We start from the raw sequence: 23682 nt of genomic DNA, 5'->3' as shown, positions 1-23682 counted from the left end.
TATAAAATAATTATTTGTACATGAAAAATTATTGAATTATATTAAGAAGTAATATTATTATTTTTATATATTTAATTGGATATAAAATATATTATGTACATTAAAACATTATAAACTATATGTATATACATTCCCTAATTATTGCTCAAGATATTAATTTGCTACACCATTCCATGGATCATTATAATCTTCAATTAATAAAGACTTATTGCTAAGTAATTTTACTTTAATTGTATCCTCATCTGGACTGGCTGATAGTACAATACAACGATGTACTATGAGGAAACCAGGATTATTAGGACTTCTGCCAACAACTATGTCAATCTCATCATCAACTTCAACCTGCATAGAGTATGTTTAAATTATTTTGTCTTATTGTATGATGTTTCTCAATGATTTATACTATTACTAAATTTTGTGCTTGTGTGAAAATTATAAATCCACTAAACAAAAATCAATTAGCTTATAAGAAACTATATAATCCCCGTTCTAGTGTTAGAAAATGTGCAAATAAAATATAATGGATGACTATTTCTGTAAATCTATCTAATTTTTACATGATACCCAGCCCTAATAACAACTAAATTTATTAAGAAACAACTGTACAACATTCTTATTCTTTCTCTCTTTAGAAAAATATCTTTACCTGTGAACCCTTCTTCAAACATCTCTCGCCATTGATACGGATATTACTGTTATAAAATGCTTTATCTATCTTCCTGTGAAAAATGAAATAAGTTCCTTATAAAAGTTTCAATTAGTGTTATGATAACAATGAAAGCATACAATACATTAATATATGTATAAATTGTAATTAGTTCAATATCAGCACAAAATCGAAATTATGTAAACTATATGACTAAAATTTCGGTAATTTGCAACATAGCTACTTTGCCTAAATAATATCTGTGTAAATAAAAGAAAAACGTACATGCGTGACATTTTCAATGCTGCTTTGACAATAACATCTACTCGAAGGGATGTTACTGTAGTATTAATTACTTTCGATTTGTCGGTCTGCAAATATTCATCGACTTCCACAGATTCCTCTTCATCCTCGTCGTTGTCGTAATCTACCTGAAAAATGATACACATGTAATTTGTTTTTTCGACAACAACATTAAAAATTAATAAATAATATTACAATGTTATCCTAATTACTTGTTTTGTAGTCTGCTTTTTGGACTTAAATCTTTTTTGTATGACAGGGTTAAGGTGTCGTAAATACGAATAGTTTATACATAAATTATATTGTCTAGTATTAAATTTTGATGCAACTTCAAATGAACGAAATATTTGCTTATTTTCACATATTATCCGTCGCACAGAATTATAAATTATTCTAGACAACATCCTGTAAAGTTTTTTATGCTTGAATCAGCTCAAATGTATATAAAGCATGAAAAACATGCAAGTATTGACAGTCATATGAATGAGACAACAGTAGTAGGAGCAGTAGGAGCAACTATACTTACATGTAAAATATAGTATCAGAACTGATACTATATAATATTTAGCAAATTAAGTATAATATTGAATAGATTACGATCTCCAAAATATTTTGGAAAACATTATATATGTATGTACAACTTTAGATTGCCAGGATATTTATGTACTTTTTTGATTTAAATTCGTATCAACTTCTTGATTATTAGTGATCATAGTCTTTTATTACTTAACAATAATTATGAACTAATTATAAAGATGTTACTTTGTTTTGTACTTTGTTATATCTTAGCAAAAGAAATAACAAAATTTTATAAATTAAATCTGCATCACTTTTTATAAATATTATATAAATTATGTAATTCCTACAACATAATATTCATTTGTAAAGAAAAATATTATTGATTCTTACATAAGAAAATTGAATAGAAACACTGTAAATGAAAAAATATTTTTCACAACATATGATCCGATTTAATATGTATACATGTACAAACATTTCCAATAAAAAATCACAATTATTTTAATTTTTTTCGATTATTTATACATCCTTTTCCTCAAAAGTTTGATAAACTTCTTATGTAATTTATTTTTATTAAAAAATTTGATACAATAAAAGCTGTCTACAAAATATTCTTGTAATTTTATATTATTGTTAATGGACTTATGCAAATACATCAGATAGAAATTATTACTATAATTTCTTTAAAATAGGATAATAGATTGGACTAAAAGGTTCTATTTTTATTATATCTTTTATTTTACGAAGTTCTTTTTAAAATACATATAAATAAAAATAAATGCTTCCAAGTGATATTTAGAACATGCATTCATGTAGTTACATTTTGATTGTTATTTAACACTATTATTTGAAGTTCTCATATGAAAATAGGATAGCTAAAATTAATTTTTAAATTTTCATATGAAACTTTGTATTCACGTTTGTATCAGCAGCAAAAGGAGCATTCATGTCTGTATACTAAATAAAAAATATACATAGATTAATTATTCTTTTTTTATTTCTTTGTATATACAAATATATAGCATATCTTCATTCCTCTGAAATCTTTGCATGTAATTTTGTTCAACCATGCATGAAAACATTAGATGAAAATTTGAACTACCAATTTTAAAAAAAATAAAATTTACTCTTAGAACTTATTGGGCAATTTAATAACATACTGTTTTAAATTACTGGTAGATTTATTAACATAAACAAGAGAAACATAATTTATATCGTCATAATGTTCCCTTGTGCTGCTTTATTAGTACAGAAATTAGTGACTTTACAGAAATTTTAAGAAAATAGATAAGTGTTATGTTTATACATTATAGACGATTAAATTTGTATCTTAGTGCGTGTACGTACATTTGTATTTTAATGTAATCTTAATCCTTGTGTTTGGTTTATTCTGATCTACCTAAATTGACAATGTCTTAAATTGGATCGATACTTTCATATTCTTCATTTTAGTTTGATTGTTTTCTTCCTTTAGTAAAAAATGTTCGTTTATTGATTAAACGCGACTTGAATATTAAATTTCGATGAAACATTTCATATACAAATAAAATCAGATTCCTGGTGACTAGAATATCTTTACACTTCATACACCCATTCTTTGTATACTTATATATGCAATAATACTTATTATAATAAAAATTACAAACGATACATTAAAATTAATGTTGAACTTTGGTTTGTAGCATCCTTTACTATTTTTTCCTTCCGAAAAGTAAGTCAATATTAAATATTTTTCTTAAATGCACAAGTTGTAAGTAGTGTAATTCATCTTACCAATACACATAAATTCAGAGTTCTGTTATTAACAAAACATTTATCAACTCCATTCCTATTTTCACTAAAATATTATATGTACATAGAACAAATCCAAATATCTCCTATGAACTGCCCTAATTAATCTATCCTCAGTAAAAACACCATTGTGGTTAAATAGTTAGTTGTTACAGTAAATTGCAGATGTATAACAGCTTAATTATGATGTATAACAAGAAAAATTTTAGATGTAACCTGTATGTGTTGGAATAATACAATAAAGAATTTATTTACATTCTAATACTGCAAAATTGTCACCAATATCAATCTTAAAAATTGTATAATATTAAAAAAAGAGATTGTGCTTTGTTTTGTCTTTAGTTTATAAAATGTGAAAATTTATACTTGACAGAGAATATTATAAAAAGTAATCAGACTTTAAGCCAGTACTCTAATGATATAGAAATCCAGTAACATGATTTTCACAAACATTGATGCATATGTAAGGAATAAATAAATGGGTACAATAAGTACACACAGTAATAACTGTAAAATAAATGCACTACTTACAATAAATGCAAACTGTGTATACTTTTAGTATATTACACACTTCAGTGCTTTTCTTCACTTTATATAATAAATGTGTAGCATTTATGTACGTATGTACATAGTATAAAAAATTTCTAGGTTTAAACCTGTCGTTGAATAGTATTATAAAATGTCTTGAGTTGTGCTTTTTGAAGTATTCAAAGCAAAAGGTAGTCTTATACAGGAACTACAAATGTGTATTGTACGTCCTTAACTAACAAATTAATGTATAAGATATCTTGCTGTAAAAATATCAGAAATCAAATTTTCTACTTTAAAAAATTTGTTGCAAGTACAGTAAAGCAAACACCTTGTAACATATTCTATATTTCAATCATGTGACTAAATGGTTCTAATAGATTGTGTATATACGGAAATGTGTTAGGGGAAACAAATGATGTTCCTTCATTGACGAGATTCGTTTGATTGAAATTTATATAGAGTATGTTATATTACTATGCTACAGTATGTACATTCAGCAAGCATTAAAATACCTCATTCGTAATTCACTCTCACTTATACTAAGATTTTTTTTCATTTTAAATATGTTGACATACTTTTAATTCGTTTCAAAATTCCCATTGAGTACAAGTATGAACAAAGTATGTTATTTTTAATATCTGTTATATAAATTCAAAAGCATATGGCACGCATATCCTATTTTTCTATACCTCTAAGCTTTTTCTTTCAAATATAAAAAAATAGCATGTTCACTAGTGCAGGAATATTTGTTAGTCACCATCGCACTGTTCTTTTCATCGAATCCTTTCATAGAGAGCAATATCTATGAAATTAATATTTTAAATACTGGCGATCGATGTAAATAAAGTGTATTAAAATACAATAATGGTAATGAAAGTAAGATGTAAATAATTTGACACACGAGAGAAAAATTATTTGTTCTCTAATGTACCCATTCATTATTCTGAATTACATTGCAATTCATTTAACTGTGAAAATTAAAATGATGGAAGATTAAAAAAGTCATGGTATTCTTTAAAATAATTGTGCTATGTTTTTCATTTCATAGGCATGCTCTGCACCATATGTTTATCCTTACAAAATTTAATATATATTGTGATTATATCTTTTACAAATGCGGTCCCAGTTTTTATAAGAAATAATTTAGGGCTCTCAATTGATAATCGAACTGCAGCAATGCAACAATCTGTAAAAACTGTATTTGCCACACGCAATGGTAGAAATACAACATGAGATATAAATGTTTAAATGTTTAAATGTTTTCCATTTAGAACATTGTTACTCAGTAAATAGTCAAAATCAAGTAAATATTACTACACACATAATACAGATGTCTGTATTATGTTGATATAAAAAAATGTTCAAATTCTAGACAATAAAGTTTGTCACACGAAACTATTAAGTTTCGCCTATAAAATGCTGTATGAATGTTTTCTGGCAGTATGTTACACGTAAGTCTTTCTATTATAATACGAAGAAATATTACAATCGTAAGATTTATAGAAAATTTAAAGGTAAATAGAAAATATTTCCTGTCGCAAGAGATTCTTCAATTCCTTTATATCTTTTTCTAAGCTTATTAATAAAAAATTCTAATAAGATAAATACATGTATTGTCTAGAACTGACATAAAGAGTGCTCGCATTATTGATTTCTTTCTTTCGTTGCTATGGCACTGTATGTTTAAATAATCCTATAATGCTATTTTACATTTTGTAAAAATTGTTAGTGTATTGATTGTAGTATTTATGGTATATGTATACTAAAACGAATGTTTTTTCAGTAATAAATATAAAAATTCTGAAGTCTGGCAGCTCTTGCGATTCGTTTTGTTTCCCTATTAACTGAAACACAGCGTTACAAAATTATGAAATCACAAGCTTTGAAAACGAAAAAGGAAATTATCTTATAAAAATAAAGAATTTATATGTAAAACGTTATGTTCGCAACTGTATAAGATATTTCTTAATATTCTGACTAGTACGTAAATGTATAAAATTATGTTAGAAATGCTACAAACCGGACATATGCAAATTTATATTCAAATTTCGGTTGTTTCAATTCAAACGGTAGTTACAAAATTATCATAGTATCATACTTTCTCGTTGCCTAAGTTTTTTAGTCTTATATTTAGTTTTACAGCTCATGTTAAAATAAACAAGCTGTTGGTTGTACTTTGTTTTATAATGCAATAAATTACAGCTGCCAGAGAAATCCATTGAAATGCACAGGCTACTATCTTCATTCATTTCAAAACATTCATATGTTCTTTTCCTCCTCTATGACAAAGTTAATTTCAGTCTGTCAGTTTGTATATGGCTTTACCTACGTTGATTCGTTCCTGACTGTTTAATATTTATAACACAATGCATCTTCTCTGTCTACGTTTCTGGGGTTCAGGTCTTAAGACGGCACGAACTGCTTCATCAAATACTTGTTTTAGGCCACGTTGTGTCAATGCAGAACATTCCATGTATTTCACTGCACGAATCTGTGGATTGCATTTGAAGTTAGTATTAACTAATGAGCATAGTGATCATAAATTATTCTTCACAATTATTTCTTCGGATCAAATGTGTCACTGGAAATTATCCTGACCTTATTTGCCAATTTTTGCCCTTGTTCACGTTTTATAGCACTAAGGCCTTGTTCAGCTAAGGCAGTCAGTGTCTCGCGATCATCTCGTAAATCTATTTTAGTTCCAACTAGTATCATTGGTGCATCTGGGCAGTGATGTTTTATCTCTGGATACCATTTACTGGTAACATTTTCAAAAGACGATGGGCTTGTTACTGAGAAACAGATGAGAAAGACATCTGTTTGTGGATACGAAAGCGGACGAAGCCTGTCGTAATCTTCTTGCCCTGCTGTGTCCCAAAGTCCTAAACTAACAGGTATTCCATCCACAACCATAGGCGCCGAGTAATTGTCAAATCTGCATATTATAATAAATATTATATTTAACAATATAATCATAAAAAGAAATTAAATTATGGATCAGTCATCCAATTATCCTACAAGAAAAAATAATAAATATAATTTGACATAAGTATCTGTTCACATATATTTTACGATACATAAATATTTATTTTATTTACCAGCTAAATATGATAATGAAATCTTAGGTATCCTGAAAACACAGACTGTTATAAAAATATAATGCAGAATGGATTATTTCCTGTAAGTAGTGGAAGGGTGTTTGATACTGCTACACTATTATTAGCTATCCTGTTTTACTACTCCAGCAGAAAAGTTAATAATAAAAATGTATTACAAGCATGTTGCCTATAAAGATTAAAAAAATAGAGATACTTTCCTAAATAACTTTGATTTCATTTCTGTATTATATACATATATATCATACTATTGTGAACAATGCAAAGGTATTTTAACTCATACAAAGTAATACTTACACTGTGGGAACATATTCTCCTGGAAAACTATCCGTTGTATATGATATTAACATACATGTTTTTCCTACTGTTCCATCACCTACTACCACACATTTGATTGGTCTACCAGAGCTCATGTTTCCAAGACTAAAGTGACAAATAAATATTATTATTTCCTTGTCAAAATATTATATTTTATATATACACATGCACATATATATGTATATGTATGAAAGAACAAAGGCAATTCAATACAGCAATATATAAAAATGTATGGCTCATAACAATCATAACAAAGTGAATATAAAAACTTTAAGAAACAGAAACACAAGAGAAGAAAAGAAGTAGAAAAGGAAAAGAAAGAATAATGTATATTTAACAAAATAAACAAATGAAACTTAGATAACAAGAAGGAATTCTAATTTAGAAAGAAATACATAACTTGGAACAAAAGAAATGCGTTAATGATCGGTTTTGAATAACATGAAGCACGAATAAAATGGAGCATTCTGTTTAAAAATTATTGTTAAAGCATTGATAACCCGATCACATATTAAAAAAAATTACTCTTACTTAATAACAATACAACCGTCAATTATAATTGAACAACCTGTAAAAACTATATCGTTGTGTTTCAGGGAAGAGAAATATTTTTCGTGTTAAGCGATACACCGAAAATATATTTTGTATTAATACAATACGGATCGTTCAGTCAAGCGAATCTGTCAAGCGATTCAAGTCTTCTAAAAATGGTGCACGTTTCGAGTTTGAAGGTTAGCTGCAAAAGTATGCGGTTCTAACTTAATTGAAGGGCAAGTCCTTTAATTTCAATTTATTCGCTCGATATGTAGTCGGTAAACAAGAATAATCGGTTATCATTTCCAATCACTCACCAATTATGAATAAACGTTCGTTTATAAAAAAATGAAACACCACTTGAACGTGACTTCGGTTCTGTATATATTTGAGTTTCTTCAAAAAATTAGAAAACCGGGTGCCATGACGGTATTGCGGTTTTTGGGACTAAAACGGACGTAGCCTTCGCTTGGTGACAGATGTTCGACAATCCTCTTCCTTCCCCTTCCACCCGAAACAATTATTATTCAGAAATGAATCTGGCGACATCTGTCGAATTAAGCATTTCTGTTATGCTACATTTCTTTAAGGTCTAAACGTGACATCAAAACCGTTACAAAACCGTTCGATTGCAATTAATTTTATTGATATTATAAATTACCTTCCAAAACTTTATTGTATCAAGTATATACTTGCTGTGATAAACATTTTTCTATAGCAAGTATAATGTGTATTTATAATTTAAGTTTTCTAAACAAACTAAATAAAATTAACAATTTGTTCGTAATGAAAACAAATTTTTTAATTAGTTCTAAAAGTTTCCTAATGATTATTATTATATCAGTATTTACTATACCTCCCTAGATACAATCAGGCCTGATCAGCCACATGGGACTGATGCCGAAATTATAGAGAGCAGTGGATACAATTCTGTACTCGTTTCATTGGCTAGTGACTTGTTTCTGTTTGTTTTACAGTCATTAATCACTATATAGACTGCGGATATTTATGCAAAGAATACGACATATCTATTTAGAATAATTTACAAAGAAGGGAATTACACAAAACTTTTTTCCAAAATAAAATTCCAAGTTAAATAAGAACTTTATTAAACTGTACCGATTTGAACCAATAATATTCTACAAATACATGAAATCTGCCGTCTACTCAGCACTATTCGCATTGGCATAGTTATGGGGATATTCCCCTATGTCAGTGATAGGGATGTCAGCAATGTCAGTACGATGGTGCATTCAGTGTAATTTGATGCAATTGCAAGATTAACTAAAGCCCACAAAGGCCACAAAGCCTAATTATAAAGAGGGAACATTACACAAATACGTATATAACCTCAAAAATTCTATTGAGAGAATAATAATTGAATAAAACATTTAATTTAGAGATGTAAATATTATAGCAGTAAGATGAAATAAATATGCAACTATTTGTTTTGTGATGTTCAATGTACGAATTGTATATTTTTAATAAGTAACTGACATTACCTAACACATATGTATTTGAACTATGCTTACAGGATCATGAATGTCAACTTCAGTTAATATGAATTTTAACTAGATCTATGTGATACTAAAACATTAGGATTATATAAAATTTGGTTTTATGAAGTGTTCTTGAAAGAAATCATTTTTAAAAAATGGATATCCTAAAAGCAGAGATAATGAAAAAACGTAAACAATTAGAGGAAAGCAATGTTCTGGTAATTTTTATAATTGTATCATTGTGTTTTCTCAGTGTCAATATTTTTTTCTATTCATCAAGTATTGGTGTTACAGCAGAATAACAAAAAATATTTCAAAAGAAGTGACTTAATATCAAAAGATACAGAAATAAAGGAAGTGCTAAAGAACAGTGATAAAGATATGAACATAAGCATAACTCAACAACAAGAGGAATGTGTAACGGATGGTAGTTCTGAGCATTTAACTTTACCTAGACATGAAGTGATTAAAAGATTACGTGAAAGGAGTGAACCTATATTCCTATTTGGAGAATCAGAGATAGAAGCGTTTAAACGATTAAGAAAATGTGAAATTCTAGAACCTGAAGTAAACAAGGTACTTAAATTTATGCCTTATTGAATGTATTTAAACAATCTAAATGTTTATCTATGTAATTATCTACTTTATGAAATTTATTATCTGCATGCAAAAGTAATATGTATTCAACCAAAGGGTTTCAGAAATGACTTCCAAGAAGCAATGGAACAAGTGGATCAGGCATATTTGAATGAGATATTGGCTTCTTCAAAACCACAGGATCGCAATGGAAAAGGAGATGTACATGTACCAGATGAGGGAGTTACCTATGAAGACTTACAGAAGATGTCTGTTAAATTAAACAAGGGTGACAGGGACTTTGATTTAAATGTCATTACACAATTCATACAATTCTTAGTGCAAATGTGGGGTAATCAACTAAATAGTAGAAGTACTGCAGAAAAGATGAGTACTAGAGGAAAAATGGCTAGTGCAACTTATGCCCAAACCAGGGAGTATCTGAAACCACTTCTTAGAAAATTAAAAAATAAATCTTTACCAGAGGATATTACTGATAGTTTAACTGACATAGTCAAACATTTACTGGAACGCAATTATATACTGGTAAATGCACAGATTAATATATTATACGATTTAAGGACAAAAAATTTAATCAAAATAATTTATTACAGGCAAGTGATGCATACTTACAAATGGCTATAGGAAATTCTCCATGGCCTATAGGAGTAACTATGGTCGGTATTCACGCGCGTACTGGAAGAGAAAAGATTTTCTCCAAAAATGTGGCTCACGTAATGAACGACGAAACTCAAAGAAAGTATATTCAAGCATTGAAAAGATTAATGACTAAATGTCAAGAGTATTATCCAACAGATCCGTCTCGCTGTGTAGAATATTCAAAGACATAATATTTACATGTAATATATACAAATAAGTATACATTATAAAATGTAACAGTACATGTTAATTTTATATTTAGTTTATTTTTACTACTGTCACAGGTGCATCATAGTATATGTAAAGTTAATGAATTCTAGAGCTATACTGAGGAACTTATTTCATGTATTTAAATATTTCCATTTTACTATTTAAATAATATCATACTTTGCTTTTGTACTATTGACCTCTTCAGGCAATTTCATGTTGAAAATGCTTACTGAAATGCATTATAAATAAAATGATGCCACTTTGTTATCCCATTTTTTATATACTTCAAACATTCCTTGTACCAAGTTTTATTTTGTCTTTGACGACAATTCGTTTGACTTCTTCACTGCAGCTTCAACTGCATTCATCATAGATGCTCTAAAAATACATTTAAAATAATACTAAATAAATATTACTTAATATTATCGTTTATACCTTGACTTTACCTGACTTGACCACATTCCATGGCATGAATTCCTGTAATGGTTGTACCTCCTGGGGAGCACACTTCATCCTTTAACTGACCAGGATGTCTACCTGTTTCTAATACCATTTTACCAGCTCCAACTAATACTTGAGCTGCAAATTTTGTTGCCATGGGTCTTGGAACACCCATTTTAACTGCACCATCTGCTAATGCTTCTATAACAAGATATGCCTAGGAATTTTATTTTATATATTAAGCTTGTTCTAGACGTTTAATAGGATTAGAAAATGGTCGAATTTTTATTTGACTTACATAAGCAGGACCAGAGCCTGAGAGACCACCCACAGCATTCATAAGAGATTCAGGAATGCTTTCAGCTACACCAATGTAAGACAATAATGTTTCAATCATGTCTACATCTCCATTTGTTGTGTTCAATGAACAATATACTAGAAATTATACTAATATAAAATCATTATGATTATTATTTTTATATTTCTATGCGCAGTCTTCATTTACCTGTTATTCCCTCACCAACCATCATTGGAGTATTAGGCATGCATCTAATTATTCTAGGATGTTCCACAATATGTCTGAGTTTCTAAAAGCATTCCCAAATTATGTAAATATCGTTATCATGTCCCTTTTTATTCATTTCTATACTTTTAAAAATATTGTTGATATTATTTAATTCTTACATAAGCTAGACTATCTAATGGAATGCCCACAAGCACAGAGACAAAAAGTGGTGAATGTTTATGTGACCTTGTTGCATTTAAGCTGTCAAGTGCATCTTCAAGCATGTGTGGTTTCATTGCTAAAAATATAACATCACAATTGTCGAATACTTCCCCATTTTTTAACGTTGCATGAGCACCTAGATCACTCCAAAAGCCCAATGTTCGATTTGTACGTGCAGAAACCCAAACATTGTTTGCTTTCAAAATACCTGTAAAACGAAAGTAATTGTGTTAATTGAATTCATTTAAAATTTTATCATTTGTAAAATAACTTGGAAAATCTATACCTTTCCGAATTAAACCAGCACCAATGGCACTTGCCATATTTCCACCACCAATGAAACCAATTTTGGTTGATTCAAAATTATATTTTGCCATGTTTATATGCACATGTATCTGACAAAAGATTTAAATTAAAATAATATGTGCCAATTATTATTAAGTGTATGGAATATATTTTTTCTAATTTGTATATTCTTTTTTTATTGTCTGTGCACAATTGAGCAGCTTGTTTATTAATGATTAAACCCAATTTTAATTGATCGTTTGTGAAATATTTTTTTTTCTATCTGGTATAGGTAATAGAATAACGGAATTTATTTTGGTTTTTTATCCTCTTCTGGAAATAAAACTATCGTATGCGTTTCACAGAATGTGTTCGGAACATTTTTGAATTATTGCTTGGAGAAAAAAAGAGACTGTCACGAAGTATGTAAAAAAAAAATAATAACCACCAATACCTTAATAAACTTAAGGGAAGTTATGAAAAATTTGTTGTTGAATTATTTAATAATAAATATAAAAAACGAAGAATATATTTCTGTAAATACAGTCATTTTTATATTTTGTATGTGTTCATGATGTATGACGAGTTTATTTAATACCACATGAATTAAATAGTATTGAGTGTTATTTGTATCGACGATTAGATATTTTCTAAATTATGAATTACACTGCCAAATAAAATAACCTATTTACTATTTTACTATATACTTTAACAGAGTATATAGTATCTGATATTATCAGCAAGTATCAGAGAGAAAATGAGTGCTCACGCCCGGGAATTCGTTGTTGCCGGGCAAGTGCTGCACCAAACAGTCATTCAAGTACTGAAATAAATGTTAAACCGAATGTTAATTTGGTACAAATTTCAGTAATTCCCGATACCAAGTGGTAGGAAGTTTTTCTTCCACGCCATATTTTCCCCTAGTGAAAGCCGAGTTTGCCCGTAGGGTACATACAATGCCAGGGTGGAACCAAAACGAGTAGATTCCTACTATTATTCCAGAATTGGCCACTTGATGCAGCACTTGCCCAGGAACAACGAATTCCCGGGCGTGAGCACTCTAATTTTCTCTCTGATAGTATATTACATGAATGTATACATAAGAGAGAAAATAAATAAATGTCTGCCATGCCTTTGTTTGTAATATTAACCCTTACGATTCTATTTAAATATATACGAGGTTGTGTTCATTACATTGCATGGACGTATGCGGCTTGAAATTACAGATGACGATTAATTGCTTCTTATCGTCTTAAGAAAATCTCTTAAGTACGAAATCGTCTGATATAATATATGTGACATGCTACAAGTTTGGTCAAGTTTATCTAGAAATATATCATAAGTCAGGTTTGTTACAATGGGGAATTGTATACGGAGTTTACTGAAAAGATTACAAAAGAGGAGACTCTCCGAAAAGTAATATATATATATATATATATGTTAAAAGGTATTATCAAAGGGTGATATATGTTGCATATTTAACGAGAATATGTTTTTAGAATCATTATTATATTAATTGTTGGCCTTGATAATGCGGGTAAAACATCTATTTTGAATCGCATAAGCGGCGGTACGTATTTAATCATTAAAAAATACATTTCTTTGTTAAAACTGTTAAGTAAGTCCACAACTGTCAGTTTCGATTAACTAAACGTAATTAACATCCCTGGACAAGTAACACATAACAACGATTCTTAATATCTTCATTTACTATAAAGGATAGTTCATACAACTGGCTCAAGTCATATCTATTTTTTTTATTATAATTCTATTCAATTTTTTATACAATTCGCAAAAAAAAAATAGTTTGTCAGAAGTAACAACACTTTCAACACAATATATATAATATTATTAGAAACAACTGTTGTTTCCTTCGAAGCTGATAGAACCTTTGTATTCCGCTAATAATCACAATTATTGTAATGTTACATGTAGGAGAGTTGAAGTTTTTAAAATGTATATAAACAACATACATTGTTTTAGATTCAGACAAAAATGTATTACCTACAATAGGATTTCGAACAGTTTCTTTAAAGTACAAATCTTATACAGTCAAACTTTATGATATTGGTGGTAATTCCCAAATCAGATCCTTGTGGACAAAGTATTACAGTGGTGTAAGTAATTACTAAAATATTCCTAAATATTCCAACAATTAGAACTACATTTTGTAGAAATTTAATAATTTCTTTCTTATATGTGCTCTTGATAATAGAACAAAATTCTGAAACATTCCTGTCTCTCCATTTTGCATCTTTTAGATACATGGTCTTATATATGTGGTGGACGCTAGTGATATTTCCCGTCTTACAGAAAATAAAGTTGTATTTGGTGAATTAATTTCACATGAATGTATTTCAGGGAAACCATTATTATTGTAAGAAAGTTGAATGTATTTTTTATGCTTGCATATTTTCTTTTAGTCACAGAACACCATTTACTGATACAATTAAATTTGCACAAAATATATTTATGTGCGATGTTCACACTATATTTCTGTTAATAAAATCGTATTGTATATCTTATTATAATGCATTCCTGTAATAGGCTTGCGAACAAGCAAGATGTAAACGGAGCTATCGATGAGTTAGATCTCGTCGAAAACTTGGACATAGAACATGCTGCTAATACTATGAAATGCCCCACAAGAGTGGAAATATGTTCATGTATAGAGGGAGAAAGTCAATTAAAAGATAGCACTATAGGCATCAAGAATGGATATAAGTATGTGATTAAGTTTCTGTATTAATTAGAAACCTTGATAGAGCTCATTTTTAACTCACAGTAAACAATATATGCAGGTGGCTATTGGATACAATAGTAAGAAATTACAATGTATTGAACAATAAACTTAAGGATGCACAAAATAATCAAACAGTAAGAATGACTGAAATACAAGATACAGTATCCGATACATCATCAAGAATATCAATTCATTCCAATCCATTTAAACCGATCAAAGATTTAGTCGCGAAAAAGGTAAAAGACTTTTCATTTCTAACTTTCTATTGAGCGAAGAAACACTTTACCATTTCACTTGTTACAAATTTTAGGAAGAAATTCTGCCAACAAATGTTTCACACAACGGTATGTAACATTTAGATACAAGACTAATTAATAAAACTTATTTGTGACATACAAAATGTTTACAGGGGTTGTTGGTAGAAATAAGTTAAACAAAATATTCATGCATAGAAACAAGACTGCTCCACTTACCACTGAAGAATCAGTTATTGAACTTGGTGATGTGTCTGGAAATTCTAAGCTTGCTAGTAAGAATTTCGATGTCCATGAGAATGTTCAAAATCTTTCACAAACGTTAAATCCAGTGATACTGAATGCATTCTCAAATACAGTTACGTCGAAATCAAATCGTCCATACACAGCGCCAGGACGTTCACAACATTTTTTCAATAAAGTAACAGTAATTAACATCCCTGGACAAGTAACACAAGAATGTATATATATATATATAATACATTTTTAGTAATTTATTTTATTTTTGACGAAAAACCGACTGATAAACACTAAGAAATACTTAATATATGTTGAACAATTACACCTAACTTAAAAATAGAGTAAGACAGCTATTAGCATTGTTAATTTTATATTATCTGACTGTATCTATACGCGTGACAAAATAACAAAAATAAACAGTTCTAAAAAAAAACCATTATATGTGTATAATTTATATGAAAATATTGTTTGTATTCTAACTTTATTTTATAAGCTTGCATACAAGTTCATGTACACAATAGTTTCACAAATATATGGCTTATGTATTAAGGACTTATAAGTTCTATAGTATAAAGGTATTAAAAAATTTTAGATTATGCGATAGTATGAAACTTCATACAAAAATGCTGTAACGGCTTAAGCATATATTATCAGCATATACTTTATCACAATTTACAATACAATAAACATTGTAAATATTCTGCAACATCGTCTTATATCGTTGAGCAATTACTTTATAACATTAAGTAATAGACTCTACTTCGTTGAAAGATCATACTGGAAATTGCTATAATAAGAAACAATGTACTTCACACTAAAGTAAGGATAATAAACATTTTCGAACGAAGTACTTTCTATAAATCACACATCACACATAAATACAGCAATAAAGGCATAGTGGTCAAATAATCAGAAGCAACATTAATATTGTAAAATCGAATTAGTAAGTATTTAAAAATTGCATACTTTTCTTTTGAAAGACTGTTATATCACGATATCAAAAGTTTTCATAGATTACACTAATGCTATTTCAATTACACATATAGCAATTTGGTCATATTAGTATAGCATTTTTTTTTTCTCTAAATTCTAATCTACAAAGCAACATAACTCTTCATATTCGAGCTAGCAATTCCAAAAGTATATGCATATTGCGTTTTTTCTTCTAATAATCTAGGTACAGTGTAATTGTTCCTTTCTTATTGATAGATAAAACTTAAATATTCGTTGTAATTGCACCTTATATAATCACAACTACTTCACTCAGGCAATTAATATTTAGCTACACTAAATTGAAAATATTTCATTTTTTTTTTAAATGTAAGATAGACTATTGCTTGTTGCGAAAAGACACAAGTTTTGTCCTCTTGACATTTTGTACAAAGCAGCAGGCATATTACATTTATCAATTTGTTCAATTGTTCTCATATGATGGCTAAAAATACATTTTTGTAAATATACATCACAAAACTGTATAGATAGTATACAAAATTACTTTTCAAATTTTGCTTGAAAACAGCAATCACAAAGGCATTCAGTTCGTATTATTACAGACGAGATATAAGAATAGCCCTAACACCTTATGAGGCTTGGTGTCCCACGAAAATCACGCTGGTTAGAGCGCACCTCTACATAAAGGTTTCTGATATCAGGAATTACATTCGACACTGTGATAACGCACAGCACACACACACCCGTGACTGCTATTATTGCCCCGGTTTCGCTAGCAAGGAATGGAATTCTGAAATGGTATGGGGGCTTCTGACGCCCCCGAAGTATGGGACAGAAAATTACATTGCATGTTAGGTGTATCCTTATATCTCGTCTGTGGTATTATATACGTATTCGATCGATGCATCCGAAATGTTTTACTTTTTAGCGCCACCTAATATTTTAATCAATGTTAAATGAATTTTATTAGTCAAATTAACATTGTGTACATTTCTCAACTGAACACAATTATATTTATACCATTATTATTCAAAACTATAATCTTAGATGCATTTATTATTTCAAAACATTTAAAAGATAGCTGGACTACACTATTTTACTTTATCAAACAATAATCCCTTAAGGAGGTTTACTGTCGATACAAGTGATCTCATAAAATATAGACACTAAGGTTTAATATAGTATGCAAGTGGTGCTTACTGTTAATAATTTTAATCGATCAAGGCGTCATCAAATGCAAATACCAATCTGTAAAGCTGATATTTCATGTGCATCGATTTAATATAACACTGCTGTCTTATTGTAATTTTGTACTTATTTTATAGCTTACTTATTATAATATGTTGAGTATGTCTCAATAAACTTTCATATGACCACTATTACATCCACTCTAGCTTTATAATTGCTTAAAAATGACCACAGATTACAAATACAGATTTTTATCATTATAAATCTCCAATACAGGTATAAACTTCGTGAAAGATAGAAGATTTTTGAGATTTTTTCTTAATTTGTACAAATACAAAAGTTTCAAAGTACTATAAAATCTATTATATCATATTGCTATAATGTTTTGTCTTACAGTACAACTTTTGCAAAATATAATGGCAGTTTCCATAAAGTAAATGCTATTATTTAAATGCAATATGCTACAATCACACTACTAAATGGGAGCAGCACAGGCAGAATATCACCATTTAACCCCCAACAGCAGTGCAATCATTGCTATAAAGGTACATACTTTATAAAATCTACTAATCTTGTATAAAAATCTTATGTATAAAACGACTATACCATTCCATTTTTCGGAGACGTGAATTTTACCAAGCGAGTTAACATTGATGTAATGCATGGTATTTGTTTCTGTTGATGCATTGTTATGTTATCGGGAGTATTGGACTCAAAGTCGATAGCAACTCGTTGACAAACAAACGTGAGTAAAGTCAACAGGTCATATCGTGTACCGTTTTCACGTAATTCCAAGCATAGTGCTTGCATGAACCATGAACCGCGAGTGGTATTTCTCCACGAATAAAAACCTATAACATGTATAATTGTTGTATGCATAGAGAATACACAATAGATTGCAAATTTTTATGCAAATTTAGGGGAAAGCATGGAAAGTATAGAAAACCCAATTTCTCCCATTAAAGGTTAAAGGAGGTTCGAAATAAAATCAAAATGCTAATTAAATTTTACTAAGTTGTTTGCTTAATTGTGTTCAGAGGATTTAAATTTATTATAAATGCATAAAATCTTTTATGTATTTCTAAGCAATGAATAATATAGTGAACCAATTGGATTACGAAATAAGAAAAATATTACATCGAAGACAAAATACAGTAATGGGTCCTTAAACGTTCAGCCAAGTTGGTGCTTTAAAAATTTCTGTTTTATTTCTACTACTGAGGGGTTTCCTTTTGGAACCAGTCAAGCAAATAATGTAGGCCGCGGCTTTAGTTTTACAAGTTGATGGCTCAAAGTTTGTAAGTCAAAAAATAGATTAAAAGCCTGCATGTATCGGCAAGACAACACTCTTATTCTTCATGCTTTGTCAATGAAAATTTCATTAACATATTGGCGAGTTTTTCTTAATTAAAATGGGACTAAACACAGTATAATTTGGATCATTTCCACTTTATCATGAGCAATAACTCATATTCTTTCATTTTGGTTTCTGATAAATTAGAAATGATCCAAATTACATTGTGTTTGGTCTCATTTCAATCAGACAAATCTCATCAAAATGCTAATAAAACTGCCACCATCAAAGAAGCAAGAATAAAAAAGTTTCATCGTTGCATTACTGTTGTCTTGTGAATACACAGGCATTTAAGTCTTAGTCAGCTACCTTGATGCTACATCTATCTTTCTTCTCCATTCGTTGTCCTTTTCTGCGACCATCACAGTCGTCAAAATACAAAGATGAGCTACTAAGCCTAGACCCAAAATTTATGACGTGCGAAAAGCAATTTGGCACCATAACAGTTGCAAAACAGACCCTAAGTTCACGTGTTAAAGGGAGCTTTACTATAACTGGTATTTTTAAACAATGCATACCTGGTATTGTTGAATAAGCAATTAAAAAATCTGCATGAGATGGTATACGGAATGAAGAAGCTGGCTGACCATCAGTTTCTGTCCGGTCTTTCAATGTTATACCAGCATCTAATCTATCTCCTTGGCAAGCTTGTATGAAAAATAACTTTGGTTTTCCAGCAAGTGTTGGACATTTATCAGCCATAAAATGACCCCAGATAGAGTCTGGTTTGTACGAAGTATCATGAGCATAAAGTAATCCTAACTCTCCATGGCTTAATACAGCTACAATCAGGCAGTCATGTTGAGAGTGATCCATACTGGCAACTGCAAAATCAAAATAATTATTTTATTAAAATCTATTCAATGCTGCCTCGGTTTGGACATTCAAATTTAAAATTCAAAGAGGAAGTTTAAAATTATAAAAGGGTAAACATCTACTGAGTACCTCTTTCTAAATTTCTCACTATATCTTTATGTGTTGAATTATGAAAATCATTTACTTCGAAACCAAGACTTCTCAATGTATTGACAAGATTATCACAATCCACATTTGTTCCAGATCTTGGTTTCAGATGTGAAATAGTGAAAAATTCGTGATTAAAAATAATAGCAAATCCACGTTTTGAATGATTCATGTTATAATGTGTGGCATAACGTTCTGTGGGTGCCGTTTGTAAAGGGCCCATGAGGGGACTGACGCTGTTTCTGTAAAAGAAAAAGCATGCCTAATATTTGGATACATTTAACTAAACATTAACTCATTACACACCAAACACAATATGAGAATAACACAATTTTTATGATTTGCGGATTATTTATTTTTTAATTAATGGTACCTATCATAAACAATGCTCGTTAATACTTAAACATTTATAATATTTAATTGTAGCTTGCGAATAAATGATAACGGTTTATCTATTTTGATTACTACCCCCGTACCCTTTGTACCTAACAGTACAAAGCATAAAATCCGTGTAACAAAAGAAAAATATATTCTTACTTGATAATAGAAATGGATAATCCGAACTAAGTTTAACAGTTCCATGCAATCATGTTACAATTATTGGTATTTACAATATGGAAAATAACGAAAAAACATCAAGCACATTGGTATTCTTTCTATACAGTACCCCATACTGCCCTATGGATGTTGTACATTTCACACAATCAAATCATACCTGGAATATCCGAAAGCATCTCCCACATCATTACTAATTATTATGCTATCAGTTGCAGTATCAGCTTCCGTTGAACACATGATTTCACTTTTCAAAAGACTTGTACAGTTAAAGGAACAATATTTGTTATAGAAATCTCTTCAATCACAGTTCACTCGTGCAGTAAAACTTTAGTAAACGACTGGTAATGACGCACTACGAGTAGTACGAACGCGCGTCATGGAGTGTCACTACGGTCACCGGTCACTACGGTCATAGTCAGGTAAGTCAGGTCGTATACACGGATACACGGCATATACAGGCGGGGGGTGATCCTGTAAGCCCCGTAAGGAATGGTCCCATTCCTAACTTCATGACTGAACCATAAGACCGTAGTGCCCTCGCTTCGTGGCAAAGTTTGAAAATACACTTGGCGTCTTTAAGGGATCACACCCCACCACGGGAGTTTTAGGACCTGTGTATACAATCGCGGTGAACACCAATTAAAACATTTCAAATATTACATATAATCGATGGTAGCGCCATCACAGCAATAGAATCGTAATTTTCAAACATTTAAAATTTAATTGTTGTATTATAAAATTTTAATTTAATTTTTGTTTATACGATCATATACAGACTTTTGTAAGTTACGAAAACTGAAATCAGACAACATTTTTATGCTATTAAGGCTATCATCAGATTTTAAATAAAATAAAAACCTCATTAAACTTTTCTTTACATAAGTTATAGGCACGTATAACCACTAGACCTATCATCCAATGCTCTTTTTTGTCCCATGTTCGGAGGGCTACGTAACCCTCTTACCATTTCAGTGCCAATACCCGACGTTACTGATAAAGCATGAATTCTGAGTATTATTAGCACAAATGGAGCATTATATATTCCATTCATAATATGTGTGTCCAATATGATTTGGTGGGAATAAAAATATCCGATGCTTCGGTTTAAAAGATGAATATTGTAATACTGATGAATTATGATAACTTATTCTAAATTTCATCGTTAATGAACATTTTAGCAATGTTACGTTTCCCATGTTCCCTTTTTATTCGTTTTTATATTTTTTTTATCTGATAACGTGATATAAGAATCCTAATACGCACAATCAATTACCTTCTAGTAATTGGTGAGGAAGTAATTAAACAATGAACTTCGACCCAACTAGAGCTCAGCTAGTCAAGCTTTCTTCATGAAAAATAGTTTTGATCTATTATTTAACTGGTAATATCTATTGTATTGTATTTCATAAACTTTGGCATCATTGTCAAATTGACAGGATATATTTATCATAGATGGCGTTAGAGAACCATTGGAGGATTGAAAACTTCGAGAAGACGAGAGTAAAATTAATACTTTCGATCTATTAGGAAGTGGAATATCACATTTTCGGGGATAGTGTGTGTCTCTTTGTTTCCCTTTCATGATAGTCATTCCCTCCTGAATTAATCTCGGGTGCATATAAGAAAATATATTGAAATATAATTCGGCGGTAAATATTCTATTTCGTTCAAATAGAAAGTTGAGCAAGCAGGAAAGCGACCAATCCTCACGTTCTTCACCAACCGACGCACCAATCACAGGCCTTATACATAACCGAATCAACCAATGACAGCCAGTCAGCCAGCCTAACGGTCATTCGTCTCAGGGAAGCTGGACTGATTAGACGTGTAGTGATCTCGCTCGTGGCGAAGTAAGTATTATTACTTTTCACTTTAAATTATTTATGCTATTAGTATCTACATTACCACTCTATCGTTACATTTGTTTAGTATCTATTCAATTCAATGCAAATAATCGTAAATTAACTCGGTATTGCTGGATAAAGTGAACTGGTTTCACGATTTCTGTTCTCTCCCGGTACCAATTAGTATTTACGCAGTTTTTGTTTAATTTGCAATCTTTAGCGATACTCTTTGAGTCAATAATTGTTTCGTTGTGACTCAGTCATTGTTAATTTAGTATAATTACTTGGTATTAACGTTTATTTTCTGTTCCAGAATTCCGGCTAGAAAGAACGCGCCAACGATGCCAATCCCATTAGACGCAATTTGGCGGGAAATTGGTGAATTCTGGTGATGTATTACAACAAAATAGTTAATATTCCACTAGATATTTTTATTTTAGTACACTTTTACTGTTTTGACCGTAAACTTGATCGCGATTTTCTGATTAACTGTGCTGAAAGCAAACAAGAATTTTTTCGAGAAATATTTCGCGTTCAAACGCAATTGAAGCATTCAATATGGCTTCTTGTTTGACCATTAGGAAATTTAAACGGGAATGTTCCAGAAGTTTCAATTCGAAATACTCATAGTTTACTGGATCTCGGTCGCGAAATTGTTTAAATTTTAATAATTTTTCGAGTTTATCATTACGATGTCATCGTATTTGTATTTATATACGGTTTCGGGTGTAAGTTTAATTATACATATAGAAGCTGCGTAGTTTACGATGCTCATCGAAGCTTAAGTAAATAACGAAGCTTTAATCCTTGCAACGATTTTCTCAATATTTATAAAATTCGGTACGCGATGTAGACAGAAATAACGAACATTCTTAAACTCTAACGACGAATGTCTTCAATATAATATATTAATAACAAATATATATCAGTAATGAATATAATATATTGAAACAATGGAGAATTATTTTGGAATATTTTTTAACTATGGTACCTTTGCGTAGTTAAATTCATATTTGAATATTTATCGTCGAATGACAGTATTTTCATGATAAAAACACTTGGTAAAATATAAAAATAAAAGGGCTAAGCCGGTGCACGTGCGCCGTATTGTATTTCTTTCCCCCCTTTTTTTTCCACAGTATTTGGTGGCCGCGTGCAAGGCGGTCGAGTCGAGTCAGTGTTTGTTTACATCGAAGTTTTTTCTGTTTATGCGGAGCGAACTGGCGCCGATTAGGATCTCACCGGAGATGTATTATGGTCTTCGCGGAACTAGAGTCAGTGTTTGTTGCGTACAATCTCAAATTATTTTCAGAGTTTCGGGACACTCTTTGCTTTGTGTGTCGCGAAAGTAGAATCATTTGTTCGCCGGTTGAGATTTTCGGTCGCGATAGTTTTTTATTTTCATTTTTTTTCTACTTGAAAGTACTCGTT

The 23682-nt window shown here is 30.2% G+C and overlaps 6 protein-coding genes across 6 annotated transcripts; 2 read left to right on the top strand and 4 right to left on the bottom strand.

Moving 5' to 3' along the window:
• Window positions 1-140: 140 nt before the first annotated feature.
• Window positions 141-1662, bottom strand: LOC107187969 (uncharacterized protein C6orf203 homolog). Its single transcript, XM_015576178.1, has 5 exons — window positions 1617-1662; window positions 1162-1277; window positions 932-1077; window positions 647-719; window positions 141-342 (listed from the first exon to the last, which is right to left on the bottom strand). The coding sequence occupies exons 1-5, from the start codon at window positions 1660-1662 to the stop codon at window positions 154-156; spliced, it is 570 nt and encodes a 189-aa protein (XP_015431664.1). The 3' UTR covers window positions 141-153.
• Window positions 1663-5962: 4300 nt separating this feature from the next.
• Window positions 5963-8194, bottom strand: LOC107188007 (ras-related C3 botulinum toxin substrate 1). The gene is made up of 4 exons (XM_015576223.1): window positions 8076-8194; window positions 7204-7329; window positions 6389-6725; window positions 5963-6281 (listed from the first exon to the last, which is right to left on the bottom strand). The coding sequence occupies exons 2-4, from the start codon at window positions 7317-7319 to the stop codon at window positions 6147-6149; spliced, it is 588 nt and encodes a 195-aa protein (XP_015431709.1). The 5' UTR covers window positions 7320-7329; window positions 8076-8194; the 3' UTR covers window positions 5963-6146.
• A 1218-nt stretch (window positions 8195-9412) lies between these two features.
• On the top strand, window positions 9413-10684 carry LOC107187968 (pre-mRNA-splicing factor 18). The gene is made up of 4 exons (XM_015576177.1): window positions 9413-9475; window positions 9552-9833; window positions 9951-10379; window positions 10448-10684. The coding sequence occupies exons 1-4, from the start codon at window positions 9413-9415 to the stop codon at window positions 10682-10684; spliced, it is 1011 nt and encodes a 336-aa protein (XP_015431663.1).
• Window positions 10685-10834: 150 nt separating this feature from the next.
• Window positions 10835-12248, bottom strand: LOC107188027 (pyrroline-5-carboxylate reductase 2). Its single transcript, XM_015576248.1, has 6 exons — window positions 12158-12248; window positions 11829-12079; window positions 11650-11731; window positions 11443-11579; window positions 11150-11361; window positions 10835-11081 (listed from the first exon to the last, which is right to left on the bottom strand). The coding sequence occupies exons 1-6, from the start codon at window positions 12246-12248 to the stop codon at window positions 11012-11014; spliced, it is 843 nt and encodes a 280-aa protein (XP_015431734.1). The 3' UTR covers window positions 10835-11011.
• Window positions 12249-13513: 1265 nt separating this feature from the next.
• Window positions 13514-17969, top strand: LOC107187967 (ADP-ribosylation factor-like protein 13B). Its single transcript, XM_015576176.1, has 9 exons — window positions 13514-13572; window positions 13656-13726; window positions 14140-14273; window positions 14418-14533; window positions 14704-14880; window positions 14958-15135; window positions 15210-15243; window positions 15309-15614; window positions 17929-17969. The coding sequence occupies exons 1-9, from the start codon at window positions 13514-13516 to the stop codon at window positions 17967-17969; spliced, it is 1116 nt and encodes a 371-aa protein (XP_015431662.1).
• Window positions 17970-18132: 163 nt separating this feature from the next.
• LOC107187991 (caspase-1-like) lies at window positions 18133-20747 on the bottom strand. The gene is made up of 4 exons (XM_015576203.1): window positions 20565-20747; window positions 19832-20091; window positions 19405-19710; window positions 18133-18383 (listed from the first exon to the last, which is right to left on the bottom strand). Exons 1-4 carry the CDS (start codon window positions 20642-20644, stop codon window positions 18133-18135), a joined length of 897 nt encoding a protein of 298 aa, XP_015431689.1. The 5' UTR covers window positions 20645-20747.
• Between the last annotated feature and the right edge of the window lie 2935 nt (window positions 20748-23682).

This window comes from Dufourea novaeangliae, unplaced genomic scaffold (assembly GCF_001272555.1).
Source record: "Dufourea novaeangliae isolate 0120121106 unplaced genomic scaffold, ASM127255v1 scaffold109, whole genome shotgun sequence".
In the NCBI taxonomy this organism is placed as follows: domain Eukaryota; kingdom Metazoa; phylum Arthropoda; class Insecta; order Hymenoptera; family Halictidae; genus Dufourea; species Dufourea novaeangliae.
Note: the sequence above shows the minus strand (reverse complement) of the source record. Positions and strands in the feature narration are given on the sequence as shown.